The 17,929-nt window shown below is 42.2% G+C and overlaps 1 protein-coding gene across 2 annotated transcripts in view; it reads left to right on the top strand.

The window, feature by feature from the left end:
• The window catches only part of SLC25A13 (solute carrier family 25 member 13), a 196,309-nt gene that overhangs the window by 60,200 nt on the left and 118,180 nt on the right, over positions 1-17,929 (top strand). For both annotated transcript variants that reach the window (XM_056118359.1, XM_056118358.1), the window contains exon 4: positions 16,877-16,992. In XM_056118359.1, the coding sequence (XP_055974334.1) occupies positions 16,877-16,992 (116 nt within the window). The remainder of the gene's footprint in view (positions 1-16,876; positions 16,993-17,929) is intronic.

Below are 17,929 nucleotides of genomic sequence, written 5' to 3'. Positions count from 1 at the left end.
TGACTGTAAATTCGCTAAAAGCTGGGGTTTTTATGTGCTTTGTTTATTGCAGATTCTAGACCAGTATAGCTGCCACATGGTAATTTTTCATCAATATTTTTTGAATGATTTTGAAGGACTGAACATGGAAAATGCATTGAGAAAGTGAAGTGTTTCTAGAAGATGAGAAGAGGACGAAAATCTCACAGTCTCTTCTCTGGTTTCATGTTGATATCAACATGTTAAAATTTCTGGTGGTTGTGTAACACCCCTCACCCCCCACCCCTCAACACTGTAGCATTTTATGCAATCTGTTCTCATAACAATTGTGAAAATTTTTAGCAAACCTCTTCCTCTTTTCCTGTCTTTATTATTTTCATCTTCTCCAGGTAGTCTGAGGTCTTTTTTAGTAAAATTACCATTAACCAGGTCTCACTATTAAGAAAATAACCATTGGATTGAGTTCTTGATCCTACTTATTTTTTTTCTTCCTTTGATATTGGGGCCTCACTTGACTGTGCTCAGGGCTTACTCCTGGCTCTGCACTCAGGGATCACACCTGATGCACTTAGGGTACTATATGGCTTGCCGGGGATTGAACCTGGATCAGCCACAATGCAAGACAATCAATTTACCCACTGTACTACCACACTAGCCCTCTTGATCCTTTTGAACCGCCTGCCTTTCCTCTTCAGCACCCTTTGGAATCTGGATTTTGGAATCAGGTACCAAGGGCTATGCTGACATCATCATTGGGTGCTGCTCCATGCCCCTGGCCCCTTCTCTGTTCAGCTCTGCTTGTTGTATCTCTGTTTACTGTTTGGTGAGTTACATTTTTTCTTTTGCAGTACAGCTAAATTTTCATTTCATTTTTTCATTTCATCATCCTGTTAATCGTCGATTGCCTCGAGCAGGCCCCAGTAACGTCTCTTTCATCCTAGCCCTGAGATTATATTCAGGGCTCTTTAGGAGAATGAGACCCATCATTGTTACTGGTATTTGGCATATTTGGTAGGCCACGGGGAGTTTGCCAGACTCTGCCCTGTGGGCAGGCTACATTCGACAGCCTGCAAGTTTGTCCAAAGTAGGAATGAGATAATAACGGCCGCGCGGTTCCGAGATCTGGATTTTATAGTCTCTGAGTCTTGGCCGCTGATGGGATTACACGGCGCCAGGGGGCCAGGTGGTGGGTGTGACCCCCGCCTACTGGAATTTGGAGGATCTGGGTGGAAGATGCTCGACTCCAATTCGAGTAGGCTTGGAGGTCTCGGCCCCGGAACCCGCGTGGCTTTGTCCCTCTGCCAGTACCTTCAGGTGTGCGGAGAGTGGTCTCAGCATGGTGGTGGCTGGTCCTGGAGGTCTCCGGCTGCCGTAGCCCTGGCCGGGGCGGGGAGGAAAGCTCAACCCGCTCCCCTCCAAGGGACTCCGGGAAGGAACACCGAGGCGCGGGGGCAGAGACTGCACTGCTCTCGTCCGGGATCTGGATTTTATAGTCTCTGAGTCTTGGCCACTGATGGGATTACACGGCGCCAGGGGGCCAGGTGGTGGGTGTGACCCCCGCCTACTGGAATTTGGAGGATCTGGGTGGAAGATGCTCGACTCCAATTCGAGTAGGCTTGGAGGTCTCGGCCCCGGAACCCGCGTGGCTTTGTCCCTCTGCCAGTACCTTCAGGTGTGCGGAGAGTGGTCTCAGCATGGTGGTGGCTGGTCCTGGAGGTCTCCGGCTGCCGTAGCCCTGGCCGGGGCGGGGAGGAAAGCTCAACCCGCTCCCCTCCAAGGGACTCCGGGAAGGAACACCGAGGCGCGGGGGCAGAGACTGCACTGCTCTCGTCCGGGTTCCGGGGGGTTCCGGGGCCGAGACCTCCAAGCCTACTCGAATTGGAGTCGAGCATCTTCCACCCAGATCCTCCAAATTCCAGTAGGCGGGGGTCACACCCACCACCTGGCCCCCTGGCGCCGTGTAATCCCATCAGTGGCCAAGACTCAGAGACTATAAAATCCAGATCCCGGACGAGAGCAGTGCAGTCTCTGCCCCCGCGCCTCGGTGTTCCTTCCCGGAGTCCCTTGGAGGGGAGCGGGTTGAGCTTTCCTCCCCGCCCCGGCCAGGGCTACGGCAGCCGGAGACCTCCAGGACCAGCCACCACCATGCTGAGACCACTCTCCGCACACCTGAAGGTACTGGCAGAGGGACAAAGCCACGCGGGTTCCGGGGCCGAGACCTCCAAGCCTACTCGAATTGGAGTCGAGCATCTTCCACCCAGATCCTCCAAATTCCAGTAGGCGGGGGTCACACCCACCACCTGGCCCCCTGGCGCCGTGTAATCCCATCAGCGGCCAAGACTCAGAGACTATATAAAAACAGCTAAATAATGCAGCTAAATATGGAAAAAGTGCTCATTGTTTCTCAAGATTAGGAAAATTCAAATTAAAACAACATAGATATAATCTCACATCCATGAGAATGACACAGAAAGTTCATGGACACTCAGTATTAGCAGGGTTATGGTGAGAAAGGAACCGTCATCCACTGTTGGTGGGAATATCATCTGGTTCAGCCTCTGTAGAAAGCAATATGGAGATCTATCCACAAGATAGGAATAGAACTCCCAATATGACCCAATAATGCCACTTCTTGGCATCTATCCCCCAAATACAAAAACACTAATGTAAAAGGATATATACACATGTATGTTCATCTCTGCACTTAGTACAATAGCCCAAATTTGGAAACAACCCAAATGCCTAAATATGGATGAGTGGGTTAAGAAGTATGTAGCTCTACAAACACAATAATGCAATTCACAGCAGCATGGATGAAACTAGAGGTTATGTTGAGTGAAGTCAGTCAGAAGGAAAAGATACTGAATGATCTCTCACATATGTGGGACTTAAAGAAACACAGCATGTTAGCAGCAAACGGTGAAAGCCAACATGATGTGAGAACTGATTCGTAAAACTGAGTTTGGGAGTAGGGGATGGGAGGGGAGGTGTGTTGGGGTCCTTTGAGGAGGGTTTAGGTATATTGGTGTTTTGTGTGGTTTTAGAATTAAGTGCATGATCTACTACTGTTAACAGTATTGTAATCCACAGTATCTCAATCAGTAAAAATATTTTAGAAAGTGCTGCCAAGAACCTTCCCTTCCAGATGATAATATATGTTTGTTTTTTTTTTAGTGTAGTGTATTTTAAATTTATTATAAGTGTTCTGTTTCCATATGTTTTCATCCATGGGGGGAAAAAACACTGTAAAGTACTGAGATTTTGCTTTCACATCGAAACTCTCTTCTCTATGTATGGCCTTCAGTTTCCCAATGAGTGCTTTCTTCTAGAAATCTTTATTTCAAATCAGAAAGTAAAATAGTCACCAGCTTACTGAAGGAAATGCACTAAAATGCTGATTTTTTTTCCATAATTAGCAGTAATTGTACCTAGAAAAAGCAAGTCTCAAAAGTCTTGTAGCTTAATTTGCTTTTGCAAAATATAAAATACTCCCAACAGTTTCTAATTTTGATTATTCTTTACAATTGCTGTTCTGTGTTGTAATTGCCTGCTTTTAAAAAAGCTTGGTATTGTTATGAGACCTTTAGAAATAGGACTTGCTAATGAATGCAGAGATATCCTGTGGAATAGGATTTTGGACAGAAGTTTTTCTTTTATTTCCTCTTTTTCAGCATTTATAGATTCTTTCAGAGAACAAAATATAAATCTAAGTAAACTGGATTCAAACATTTATATTTAATGCTTTTTTAACTGAAAATCAGCATTCATAAGTGGCTTGTGTTAATAGGAATAGGTGAACTCAGTATATTTTGTTCATTATTTGTATACCAAACAATGAAATATGAAAATTTTATTATTTTCCAGATCTTCACCAGTTATTAAGAAGCAGGTTTTGTTCATGTAAGAAAATTCGAATTTTTGTTGGGGACAGGGTAGAAACATTTCAATTTATTATGGATTTTGGATAAAAATCCAAAAACACTAGGCAAGCTGTTGTAAGCAGAAATCATTTTTAATTTCAAGTCTCATTAGTAATATTTCTTTATTTATTAGAGTACTTTCCCCAGTAAGGACATTGTATATAATTTAGTTTAACTTTTAAAATTTCTTTTAAATCCTAGATGACTTAGATAATTATTTGTAACATGAATTGTCTTAGAGGCTTCAAAGGAGTCACTGAATCTATGCAGATGTCACTATATCTAAATATTTCGGTTAAAGATCTGTCCTTGTTATCAATTTGTTTCTCTTGATTTACCTCAGTTCAGAGCAGAGTGTTAAAAATAAAATGTAGCATGAAATATCAAATAATTTTTTTCTTTGCCTCCAGTGATCAAGATTCTGCTTACCGTTTGCATATTGCCAAGATGATGTTTGTGGGATTGTGGGAAGTAGAATCTTGGCCCCTGATTTAAGTCAGTGCATTTTGTGTGCCATTTCCTCCTTATTTTGTATTAACAAATCAGCACATGAAAGAGAAAAGTAATTTTAAGTCACGTCATAGTGAGGATTTTTATTCTTTATAACCAAAAGCTCATTTATTCTTGGCAGAGCTTTCTCTTGAGTTATTCTTAGCTTGACTGTGGACAATTTGGGGCTGCCCTCTGAACCTTGATGCTTTTCACATCCAAGATTTTGGAGCTTGCCTTTCTCTTGTAATGGAAGAGATGACGAGTAACATTAGAAGTAGCAGTGCCACTTGATGATTCAAAGAATCGTAATCGCGTGGTTTGGAAATGGAAATCTGGTTGGGAATGTGAAAAGTTGCTCCCTCTAACTTGTGATATGTCTGTAGAGCAAGCACACTGTTTTCTTTTTATGTGGATGTTTGTTTGGGGTGACATTGGTGGAGGGTTGTTGGAGAGCTTTGAGGACGGCAGCTAATGCTCTAGCCTACCTTGTTTAAACTGTCAGTTGTCATACCCAAATTATGTAAGATTTCCATTGAATTTTCAGTATTTAAAATATTTTACATAATACACCATATATTCTCTGCTTCCTATTTATTACTACATGCCTTGATTTTTTTTTTATGCGGTTTATTCTTTAGAAATTTTCTTGTTACCGAATCTGAGTTTCTTCTCTCCTCCCCCTTGTTAGAAAAGAGTGTGAAACAGTCTTTTATGTCAGAGATGCAGTTGGTGGAATTGTGTTGCAATTCTGAGTAAACTTTAAAAACCTAATCTTTCTTTGCTTACATGGAATATTATGACCCTGTTGTTGAGAAGTGTTACTCCTGAAACTGTCTGATTTCTCTTACCTTAGCAGAAATTTCTGCAAATTCAATTTGGAATCAACACGTGGGCACTGTTTTTTTCCTCCTGCTTCCTGGTCGTAAATACAGAAAATCATAATCCATTTTAAGCTTCTTATAAATGATGGAGCACTTGTTTACATGGGTAAAATGACTCTATCTAAGTAGTGTATTGAAGTTCATGTTAATGTTTGCTATTTAATGACACCTAATGATATTCAATGAAGGGTTATGCTAAACCAGAGAGAAAATGTGTTACCCAGGCAACTGCCTCAGGCAGACTAGAGATTCAGGCATATGGCTCTATAGTACACATTATTTCAGCATCTTTAAGCATAAAGACCCACACATGTAATTGACTGTGAAAAATTACTGCTCAGTTACTGTATTGTATGGTCATAATAGAAGTAAGTGAATACGTCATTGTTGTTGGAACAAGTCTGTTGGGAATCACTTGTAGACTCTACCATTTAAGGAGCAAAAATACAATAAGAAGAAAATAGCTGGTTTAATTAACATGTAAAATTGGGTTAATTTGAATTCAGCTGGCACAGCAGATATTAATGTTGGCTGCTTTTTATGTGTGTGATATTTTGGCTCAGGCCTCTCCACTTTTATTTTTTCTTGCCCACACCATGAATAATTTTATTTTTAAGAATATGATAAAGGCTATTTCAGTTCCTTAAGTTTTGTTTTGCCAAGGGGCTAATGTTACGATCACATCATGAAAGAGTTTTGTGTATATCTAAAACATAAGATTTATAACTGAATGAAAGAAAATGTTACAATGTTCCTGAGTAAATTGGTAGTGTTCTTGAAAGAGGAATTACTAAAACTTGATTTCATTAATTTTTTAAAAAAAGTTTAGTGTACTGCTTATGATTAGTTTTTTTTTTTTTAAGTGATTAGCTAGAAATTCAGTATGGTCAGATGCAAGAAAATAGCACATTTGCTCCTACATATTTGCTTGGGTGTTTTTTATTTTTGAATATCATCTTAATTATCATTATATTGTTTCAGTGTTTCAGATCAAATAGATTGGGGATAAGCATTGTATTCCACTTAAAATAGCCTTTAGCTCAATCCACTTTTTGTGTTTTAAAATATTCTTTGGCCAAAGAATACCATAGGTAATATGGGCGTCTGCAAAAATTGTGCCTGAGAGATTTCTGTTACCCAAGCTGGTTTTGGTGCCTTTGGTGTTCACAAAGGCTCTTGAGTGGAGGGGACTTTTTGTACTTTGTAGCTCTAAGCCAAGAAAGAGAACAGTTGAACTGCAGTTCAAGTCTGATAAGCAAAGGATCTGGCCTTGTATGCTTTATGCAAACGTTTAAAATAACTGGTTGTGCACTGGTATTCTAACAACTAGCCTGCTGTATGCAGCAGAGAATAGACTAGGTTGAAAAATCTTATCAGATAAATTCCTGTGCCTGCTGACTTTTATGGTTACTGATTTGTTATCTGAAGGTTATCTTCCCATTATCCTCCCCTTACCAGTCTAATAAAGTTGAATCCTTCCTATTCAGCCTTAATTGAAAGGACAAGTAGCAATATAGGAAACTTAAGTTTTTAATGTGCTTTACTTGCCTACATAAGTTTTCCCAAATGGTTTGTAAGTTTGCCCCTTCCCCCTCTTTAAAGTTAATCCCTAATTCAAAATGAAAAATGAATGTTTATGCTTTATTTTTTTTAATTTAGCACACTTTTTCTTTTAAAAGACCCAAATCTTTGAATCGATCTCAGAATACTATTTAACCCATATGTGATTAAGTACAGAATATTTGTGATGCATATTATTAAATTCTGCTCTCAAGATTGATAATTATACAAAATAGGAACAGTGTAATAAGATAGCTTTTTTATAATTTTTAAATTTTTTTTAAAAATTTTATTGGTGTCTTAGTATTTAAGACTAGCAGAACATTTAGAGATTTGTAGGGTCAGAGAATGGGGTTTGCCTCATGTTTTCAAAAGCGTGTACATACCTGTACAGGCCGGAGTGTGTGCCTTGTTTGTTTGAGGCCCTGTGTTCCACCCCCAGAGCCTCCTGCTGGTCCTCCCATCCGGCACTGCTGGGGTGCTTCCTTCCCCCCAAAGCAAGTAGTGCTCCTTTTTCTTAATATAATTTGGTGGAAACTGGCTATAATTAGAGTCTTTTAATGACTCAAAAGCCAAAAGATGGGAGGTTGGGGGAGGTGGTGGGACACAAGACAGATTGTCCTACCCTCATTGGGCAGCAGTTGTTTAACAGGAAGGGAAGAAGGAATGGAGTTTTAAGTGGGTGCACAGGTGAAAGAGTTTCATAGTATAATTTACTTAACGGAAGAAAAGTTGAGTAGGGATCTCAGTCATGTTAAGTACATGTTTAAGTCTTCTGATAAGGTAGAATGTTGGACGAACAGGAACTCTTTCAGTCCCACTAGTAGCATTCTTCCTTGAGCAGCTTGAGTGCTGTTTGGGTGAGCTGCAGGGCCGTGCATGGAGGGACAGGTCTACTGAGCACTATGTTAAGTTCACAATTGGGAGAGCCTTTCTGTTTATTTTCTTTCGGCACTGCAAGGAAGTGATATAGGCAGAGGTGGTATTTATAGGCTGAATTCGTGATAACAATACAGTAAAATTGCTCATAAAATCTTTAATAGGTTTTTAAACTCCAGCAGTAGCCTGCTTGTTTGAGCAATATTCAATCTGCCAGATTTCATTGGTGCCAGTGAATTTAAATAGGCCCCTAACAAATGTGGTGAGATTTGAACCCGATTGCCAGTGCCAGGCCAGCGGCACCCAGCTGGCTTTAGAACAGATGTGTACCTGGCAATGCCAAGGCGAGTGTTGCAACCAGAAGAGACACAGGATGGTTCCCTGCTTCCCAGGAGAGAAGAGAGTGGGCTTGCAGAGGGAAAGCCATTGATCAGAGCAGCTTCAGGAAAGGTGGTCTGCCCCAGCTCTCCTGACAATGTCATCTATTCAACCAGGGAAAGGAAAAGTCTAGGAACCTTGCCTCCTTTTTTATTGATAGTCCTTAAACTATAAAATTAGGTAATCATTCATTGTCTCTTTCCAGAGCATGTTGAAGAACAGTTGTGATGAATTTACATAAGTGGGACTGTGAGGTTTGTTTCGTTTGCTCACTGACCATCAGGAGCATACTAAATGAGATCTTTATTTATGAGCTCCTTCAGATCCTCTGTGACTTTAGAGTCTGTGTTTCTGACTGAGTCTCTGCTGCCTGGACCATCCCAGAGTGTGTCTGATTTGCCCCTGGGCTTTAATAGCTGCTGCTATTATTTATAGGGCAAGGGTCACCATGTCCCCCACCTCCTCACTTCCCCTTCCCCTGCCCAGATCTGTTTAGAGAATGTACCCTGAACTTCACTGTTTCTTGTTTATATCTCCTACTGTCCTATTGCTGCCCTGTGGTTTCTGCTTTGCCCTGAATCCCAGCCCTCCATCCTGAGTGTTGTTTCCATGAGGTCATGTCATTCCCTGCAGAATACCCATCAATTCTGCCCCTTTCCCACATGCCCCTGGAAGGGAGTGCTCGCAGCCATGGTTGCCCTGCACACTCCTGCATGCCCACACCCGTCCACTCTCCTTCCTCCACTCTAACTGCTCCAGGTCTTCCCCACTTTGTGGACCTTGATGAAGTTAATCTGCCTAGAAACTTGCTCTTGACCTGAGCATTCTTCCTCCCCGCCTCCCTTTTTGGTGGACTGGAGTGATAGCACAACGGGTAGGGCGTTTGCCTTCTATGCGGTCAACCTGACTTGAGTTCGATTCCTCTACCGCTCTCAGAGAACCTGGTAAGCTACCGAGAGTATCTCGCCACACGACAAAGCTTGGCAAGCTACCCATGACGTATTCGATATGCCAAACACAGTAACAACAAGTCTTACGATGGAGACATTACTGGGCCCACTTGAGCAAACCAATGAACAACAGGAGCACAGTGCTACAGTGCTGTTTTTGGGTCACACCGGCCATGCACAGGACTTTCTCCTGGCTTAGCACTCAGGAATAACTCCTGGCGGTGCTCAGGGGACCATATGGGATGCTGGGAATTGAGCCCAGGTTGGCCACGTGCAAGGCAAACGCCCTACCCTCTGTCCTATTGCTCCAGCCCTGATCTGAACATTCTGCCCTGCTTGTCCTTCTATCAGATATTCCCAGTGCTTCCTCCATTTTCCATTCAGACTTCAAGCAGCATCTCCTGACTCACTGAGTTAGTCAGAGCAATCCCCTCATCAGTCACACACTTGGCAACAAGGTAGAATCATGTGGGAAGTTTATGAAAACAAATGATTGCTCAGGCCCTGCCTCACATCAAGGTTCACTGTGGGGGACTTGGAGTGAGGAGAGGAGTGAAAATATTGCTTTTATGCATTCCTCTGTTTTATCTGTACACAACACTTATCTGATTATGGAATCATCTTTATGTCTCTGCTCATTGCCTGCCTTTCCCACTAGGCCGCATTCTTTGAGGACAACCATTCTGTCAATTTTACTCATTTTCCTGGTATCTTCAGTGCCTAGAGCATTGCCTGGCATATCATAAGTGCAGGGTACACGGTTGCCTCGTAGCCTGAGGCAAGGTATATTTGCAAGGTATTTGGGAGATGAAAGTACTAGAAACCACCCCAAAGGAACTAAAGATGTTAAATTCATTGATGCCAAAGCCCTACCAAGAGTACCTAGGGATAAATTGATGATCACAAGAGAGCCCAGTTCATGCCCTACCTCCTTCCTTCCTTCCTTCCTTCCTTCCTTCCTTCCTTCCTTCCTTCCCTCCCTCCCTCCCTCCCTCCCTCCCTCCCTCCTTCCCTCCTTTTTTCTCTTCTTTCTCCTTTGGCATTTCCTTGGATACTTGAACTTGGGTGGTCTGGTGATTGGAACACTGTTTCTGGAGTTAGATTTTTCTTTTTTATCTCTGCCATTAATCCCAAGCAATTGTTTGGCTTCTGTTACAAGACACGGAAGAGGGTTATAAGGAGAAATTATTTTTGCGAAGCACTCTTGTGGTTGGGAACCTTAAGTAAAAGTGGTAATTGGATTTTGATATGGTGCATTGTCTACAACCAAACTTCCTGAAGTATGAACAGATCAGATCCTTATGTGCAGTAGCTTAAGCTTTTATAGCCACAGAGTTGGCCCAGAGATTGGAGTCAGGCAGAAGATGAAAGGGACCACATGGGGGCCTGAGCCACTGCTGTGCGAGAATAAGCAACAGTGGGGAGAAAGAGGAGCACTAAGCATCACCCAGCATGGCCTGCGGGTTCAGTGATTCTTTTCCTTCACTTGTTCCTTTTGTCAGCCTCCTGCTTTTCCTCCATGCCTACTGCCACTAGCCAAGTTTAGGTCTTTGCTATTTGTTTCATTTAGTTTATTCTTATTATAAAAATAATCTGTGTATTAAATAGATTTAAAATATAAAATTAAAAGTTTATTTTCATGTGTGAAAAATATTACATAATAAATATACTTTTATATCTTTTTTCACTGCAAATATAATCCAGTACTTGTTATTGAAAAGAGCAAACAATGCAAACATAAAACTTTAAAATTCTTAAATATAAGACCTCTTGGTAGCCACTGCTAATACTTTTGAGGATAGTATTAAAATTGTATATTTATCTATGAATTATTATTTTTGTCTACTTTAAATAAAATGGGATTGCTTTCTATATTTCATATTCTGATTTTCTTTATCCTTGATAGCATGAATTTGTTTATAGTATTTTTTAATTGTTAGCTACTATTCTATATGTGAAAATGCCTTTACTTAGTCATTCATGAGCTGTTGCATTTTGAGCTGTTTTTCTTTTTTTTCTTACTACTATTAACAGTGTTTCATGAATGATGTTGGGGTGGGGCACACACACTGGTGCTCAGGGTATATTCCTGGCTCTGAGCTCAGGGATCACTCCTGGTGATACTCAGGGAACTACATGGGATGCTGGATATTGAGTCATGAGCAGCCACATGCAAGGCAAATGCCCTACCTGCTGTACTACTGATCTGGTCCAGCAGGGATGTTTCTGTGCCTTATTTTGTGGATAAATTCACATGAGGTTAAAGAGTGGAGGCATCTTTATGACTCTTGCTGTGTTATCAGGTTGTCCCCCTGCCATCATAGCACTACATGTTCCATAAGGGAACCTTCTCTGTTCCGGTTTTCAGAATGCTGGCACAGATTCAGCCAACACATCTCTAGACTCCCCTCCTTCCAGTTCATTGAACACTTCCTTGCCAGATCAGTCAAAAGCAGAAGTACATCCTGTTACTAAAAATTTCAGACATCTGTCTGCTCTCAGCATACCAATCCCAAGCGTTCCATTGCACATGCCTTCACTCCAGCAAACATGTTCTTCCTGTGATTTTGCATCTCCAATCTCCCTTTCTTGATTTCCTCTTCAGTTTCGCCTTCCTGGGCAGCGCAAGTTGCCCTTCTGCCTGGCTGATGCACAGCATAAGAGTAGGTACCAGGATCCCTTACAGTTGATATTTTCTCCTTCTTTCCTTCTCCAATGTTTACTAGATCCTGTTGATCTCCCCTGCAAGACTGATGTCTGTCTGTCCCCTTAGTCACATCTCCCTCTGATACTATGCTTCTAATTTCACAGTTTCACCTCATCTCTTCTTACTGTTTCAAGAATCTTCCTTTCCTTTGAGCTCATTGAGTGATTTACCTCAAGTTCTCTTAGGTTTCCATGTTTTTCACATAATATCATAGTTTTAGTCTCATTCTCTGTTCTATTCTAAATATCTCCAAGCCAAAAGCTGTTGAGAAAAGTGGGGAAGAGACCTCAAGTTCTGTTACTTAAAGAGACAGTGTCATCATGTTGGTACTGACCATTCTAGTATCTTTACACACACACACACACACACACACACACACACACACACACACACACACACACATATACCACATTGTACTCTCACATTGCCCTGAGTAAAATCACAGATGCAATCAATCAATCCCTTTTAATCCTTTTTCTGTTTGGTTCAGTATTTAATAGTGATATGTAGTGTTTTACCTTTTATCTCGACTTTAAGTCTTGTAAAATTGCTGCTAAATGAATTTCAGAGAGGGCTCTTGTAGTTTAGAAAACAGCAGTCACTTCCTTTATAAAGTCTTTGGTAGCTGAAATCCTTGGTAGAAACCTGTTCTCCCCAATTTTCTAAGTGGTATAAGTCTTGATGAATATCACTTCTGCACTTGCACCTTTATTCTACTTTTAGTTGCAGCCAGGAAGCCTTAATGTCAAATATTGTATCTTAGAAAAGAGACATCAGCTGAACTATGTGATTTATCTTGAATGGCAACTAACATTGTCAAGGCAGTATTGAGAGTTGAGAGTGAAAAAGGAGCAAAGTGGGCTCACCAGCCAGGTCTGAACTTGATTAAGTTTGTATTCTTTGTTGTAACTTATACCCATTAAATCTGTAAAGCAAGATTAAAATACTGTTTATGAAAATATATACAAATGTTTAAGATATGTTGTAAATGAATTTAGTACTATATAATTATTCTGATAGCCTTCTGGTCAGATTACCTTAAAAACCCCAAATGATCTTGATGAATAGTAAGACATTATGATTTCATGGTTCATCTGAATACCTCCTACATAGATGTATAACACTTGTATCTAATAGGATTACCAAATTACATACCTTTTTGGTATCTGTAACATGCCTAAAATACCAAAGTATTCGTTGGCCAGTTGTGGTTATAAAACCACATTGACGTTGCCAGAGGAGGATTTGTTCGCACGTATAGATAATCTTCAGGTTTCTCATTCCATTTGGGGAGAGGAAAGATGCTCTTTTTTTAAATTGAATTTGATGTCCCTTTTCTAGATAACACGGTTTGATTCTGTGGGTTTTGTCTGTGCAGAGATAATGTAACAAATGTGGTGTTTTCTATTTGGACAAACTGCCAGCAAGTTCAGTATGGAGCGGTGTGACTGCATGGTTCTTGGTGCCCGCTCAGAGCCCGGCTGGCGGTGAAGAGCGGCGTGCAGGGGAGGCAATCACAAACACATTGCTTCTTGCCATTGCTACAGTCATCTGTAATAGTTTCTCAACCCTTTTCCAACTGTGGTCCCCTTCTGACCTGTTATTTCCTTCCTGTGATTGATTGCCTGTCCTGCTGGCTGGCCCCCTAGTCTTGTGCAGTGGCCCTTCAGCTATGCAGTTTTCACCTATGGCCCATTTGGGGACCCATAGGGAGTCCTGTGGCCCCTGATTGAAAAACACTGTCTAGAGCATGATGGCCAAGCAACTTGCATCCACATGCTCTGGGTCATTTCATTCCTGGCTTTAAATAAATGGCCTTTCAGATCTGTGTTTTCGAACCTGGCCCCTGTTAGTTTTCTAGGGCTGCCATAACCAAGCACCACAAACCAGGTGGCTTATTAAATAGAAATGTGGGTGTCTGAAAGAGTATAGGGAGTAAGACCAGAGAGATAGATAGTATAGGGTGCTTCCCGACCTCCCCTGCTCTGCATATGATCCCCCAAGAATTGCCACTGTGACCCCCCCAAAAAAAAACCCAAAAATCTTAAAGGTCTTTAAATGTCCTCTGTGGGTGGCATTGTGCCAGTAAGATTTTGCTTCTGCATCTTCTTCTAGCTCTTGGGCTATAATGCTGCGCCCTTCTGTAAACACAGCACATGCTCCAGGAGTCTCCCCTTCACTCCTTTCAAGTATGGAATTCCCTCTCTCCCCTCACTCCTGCCTCTGATTTTTCTCACCAGCCAAATTCTCTCACAGTCAGATGGAAACCAGCATACCTGGTTTGTAGGCCAAAATGCCAGATGACAGTTATTTCCCCTTACACAAGTACAGCAGTAGGGCATTTGTGTTGCGTGTGGCACGGCCAGCCTGGCTGACCCTGGTTCGATTTTTCCGCCCCTCTCTGAGAGGCAAGCTGCCGAGAGTATCTCGCCCATGCGGCAAAGCCTGGCAATCTACCGATGACATATTCGATATGCTAAATACAGTGACAACAAGTCTCACAATGGAGACATAACTGGGCCTGCGAGCAAATCGATGAATAATGGGAGGAAAGTGTTACAGTTCTACACAAGTTATTAACCCCTTTCAGTTTTCTCAGAAGTAAAATAAAGAGAATAAAACTTTGGGGCCTGAGGTCTCGTACAGGAGTTAAAGTTCTTGCGTTGCATGTGGCTTCCCCAGATTTCAATCCCCACTACCACAGGGTCCCTGGTCCAGGGGCCACTCCTGAACAGGGAGCCAGAATATCCCCTGAATACTGTCAGGTATGGCCCAACCTCCACTACTCCCAAAATCAATGAACTGTAAGATCTTTTCTATATTAAAATTTGTTCTTTAAATGCCATACCTCAGGGCAAGGGATATGTATGGCTCAATGGTAGAACACCCTCATCTTAAGTGTGTGAAGCTATGGATTCAATCCCTGGAACTGAAAAGAAAAATTCTGCACACATACCTCTGTGAAACAGTCCTGGATTCTTTGAGGGAGAATAAATCGCTTCCTTTTTTGAACTATAGTGCTTGAATTTTTTATAATCTTGGTTCTGTTATTTCAGTGCTTACATTTTAGTGGTAATCATGCACACGATTATTTTATTTTCCCCTTCGGATCTCCTTCTGTTCTTGGGGGACAGACTGCACTTAAGAGTAAAGTGTTCAGAGGGTTGGAGTGATAGCACAGTGGGTAGGGTGTTTGCCTTGCACCTGGCTGACTCAGGTTCGATTCCCAGCATCCCATATAGTCCCCTGAGCACTGCCGGGAGTAATTGCTGAGTGCAAAGTGAGGAGTAACGCCTGTGCATTGCCGGGTGTGACACAAAAAGAAAAGAAAAAAAGAATAAAGTGTTCCATGCAGACACCATCCTTGAACATGCAGCCCCTGGGAATTGCCCTGCACTGGGAAGGAGATGCTGAGAGCTGGGTCACAGACCATGCATTGTGCAGTGAATGCACTGAGATTTTTCCTTTTATGTGGTATCATTATGATCAGGTGACACACTAATAAGTAAAGTAAGTAAAGTAAAGGCCCTCCCGTTGATCGTCGATTTGCTCGAGCGGGCCCAGTAACGTCTCCATTGGAGACTTTGTTGTTACTGTGTCTGGCATATCAAATACTCTCGGTAGCTTGCCAGGCTCTCCAAGAGGGGCGGAGGAATCGAACTCGGGTCGGCCATGTTGGCCGCTTGTAAGGCGAACGCCCTACCCGCTGTGCTGGAGCGATAGCACAGCGGGTAGGGCATTCGCCTTACATGCGGCCAACATGGCCGACCCCAGTTCGATTCCCCTGCCCCTCTCGGAGAGCCCAGTAAGCTACCGAGAGTATTCAATATGCCAGACACAGTAACAACAAAGTCTCCAATGGAGACGTTACTGGGCCTGCTCAAGAAATTCAGGTGCTTATGACACACTAATAAATCCCTAAGATTACTTTGTAACAGTTACTTTTTATAAAGATTTGTTGTCTCTACTGGATTACTAAAAGTGATTAAGTGGTTTGTGAGACCTCTACAGAACACCCGTTTTCTTCCTTTTTTCTCCACCTGTTTTTCAGAGATTCAGACCATCTCACTGCATCACTGAAATATTTGGGCACTTAAAATACTAAAGAGTGGCAAAGGACATTAGGAACCTGGTTACTTGCTAGAAGTCAAAGCATCCCTGCCCTGTCCTGCTGTTCCTTACAGATTTAAGCATGTCATTACTTTCTTCAGAAACATCCAGTCACATTTGCTTCTTAGAGAAGGGCCAGGCCTGGCTCTTGCCTTCAGAGCCTGTCGGATACTGTATTTCTTATATCATTTCTGCCCATGTTTCTGAGCACACGACGGAACAGAAGCAGTGGCCCACCATGTTTTTCTGGTACCTTCCTTTACTTTGTTGTACCTGCCTTTCTGCAGTTTCCCAGTTTCAAGTGCCCAGCTATCTTTAGACATTACTACAGACCTGTGTTTTCACTCATTTTCCAATGCACAGTCCATTCCTTTCTCTGCCACAAAGATTTTTTTGATTTCCATCCAGAATTCAGGTACAGTTGGTTTCTTTCTTATAATTTGTCTCTCCCCAATGCTACAATTTCTAGAACAGTGTTATCTGCCTGTTGGACTCAAAAGTTCCCTGGGGTCACTTTTCGTGTCTGATTTTTCTATACTCTTCTCCCTTTCCTCCTACTTCAGCCCTGATACAAATATCAGAAAGAGATAAATCTCAGGAATCATTTTTAGCACAAGTTATAAATGTATTAATGGATAACAAAGCCACCCCATTTTGCTGTTATGGAATCATATCTTAATCTAAAATATCTAAGCTTTAATTCTAGGATCCAACAACGTGCCTGAAGGAAGATTCAGACCAGAAACAAAAATGATACATTGGGTAAAAGTTATGTTTGTAATTATAAAGCATTTAACGTGCCACCATATCCTCAAACCTGTCATGTCTTTCAGATTCTGTACATTATTATTTCAGTCCACTATATGTAAAAGAAAGTGCTAAGTGTTTATAAATGTTTTGCATTTTGCGTTTTATTTTTTCACATTGACATTCTATTTTTTTCCCCATAGTGTGTATTTGTCCTGCTTTTATTTTCCACAAGCTCCTGACTTTATGTTCTGTGCTTGTTTCATGTTATAGGCTAATATCCTTTCAGGAATTTGTAGCATTTGAATCGGTCTTGTGTGCTCCAGATGCCCTGTTCATGGTGGCTTTTCAGCTGTTCGACAAAACCGGCAAAGGAGAAGTCACATTTGGTAAGAGGAGTGTGTGTGTGCACCTCTGAGTAAGTGCAGACTTGTGTGCTTTTGTTTGCCTTCTTCCTCTTCAGAAATGAAGTCTATGAAAATGATTTTAGAAATTAGCAGAGCCCTTTTAAGAAGATATTTTGATGCTCCAGTTTAATGAGAGCATCCAAGAAACCAAAAATTTGAATGTCAATTGTATATGACTGTAGTTAGAAGAATGTGCCACCTCCCCCTCAAATACCCTTCCTTCCACAGGTATAGTCCCAGGATTTGCTTGTCCCACCAAACAAAGAAGGTGGGAGCCAGAATGATAATACAGTGGCTAGAGTGTTTGCCTTGCATGTATCCTATCTGGGTTTGATCCCCAGCTGTATAAACTCCCAGGGCGGCCAGGGGGAAACCTCTACGCCAGCATTGGGGCAGGGGGGCGGGGACCTCGGGGCACTCCCGCAGTTCTGGGTCATGGGGCAGATGTTGGACAAAACGATGGCCAAGCCAGTTGGTTGATCAAATGCCATTTATTCCATTCTCCCCATGCGCCTGCCCCATTCTCTCTGAGCCTCCCATTCTAGTCTCACACTGCTCCTCATTCCTGTCTCTTCCTGTCTCTTCCTGTCTCTCCTGCTCATCTCTCCGTGCTCTATCTTGCAGCCTGGGCTCACTCTCTCCACTTGCCTGCTCTTGTATTCTTCATCTACATCCCTCTCTCTCTGTCCCCCCTGCTAGTCGCTCCACACTCCATCTTGTTGACCTGCTCTCTCCAATCTCTCTCTTCAGTTCCTCCAGCTCTCCAGCTCTATTGTCACTCTCCCCTTTGCCCTATGGGCCCATGCTACACCCAGTCTGGTAGCCAAATCAGCATAAGAAAGCTGAGGGCCCACCAGGTTCAAAGGAAACACCACCTAAGAGGTATTCCAAGCTCTTCTTGACTGCCCAAGGGCAAAAT

Source organism: Sorex fumeus, unplaced genomic scaffold (genome assembly GCF_029834395.1).
Source record: "Sorex fumeus unplaced genomic scaffold, SorFum_2.1 ptg000037l, whole genome shotgun sequence".
NCBI classification, from domain to species: domain Eukaryota; kingdom Metazoa; phylum Chordata; class Mammalia; order Eulipotyphla; family Soricidae; genus Sorex; species Sorex fumeus.
The sequence above is the reverse complement of the archived record's forward strand: the minus strand, read 5'-3'. Positions and strand labels throughout refer to the sequence as shown.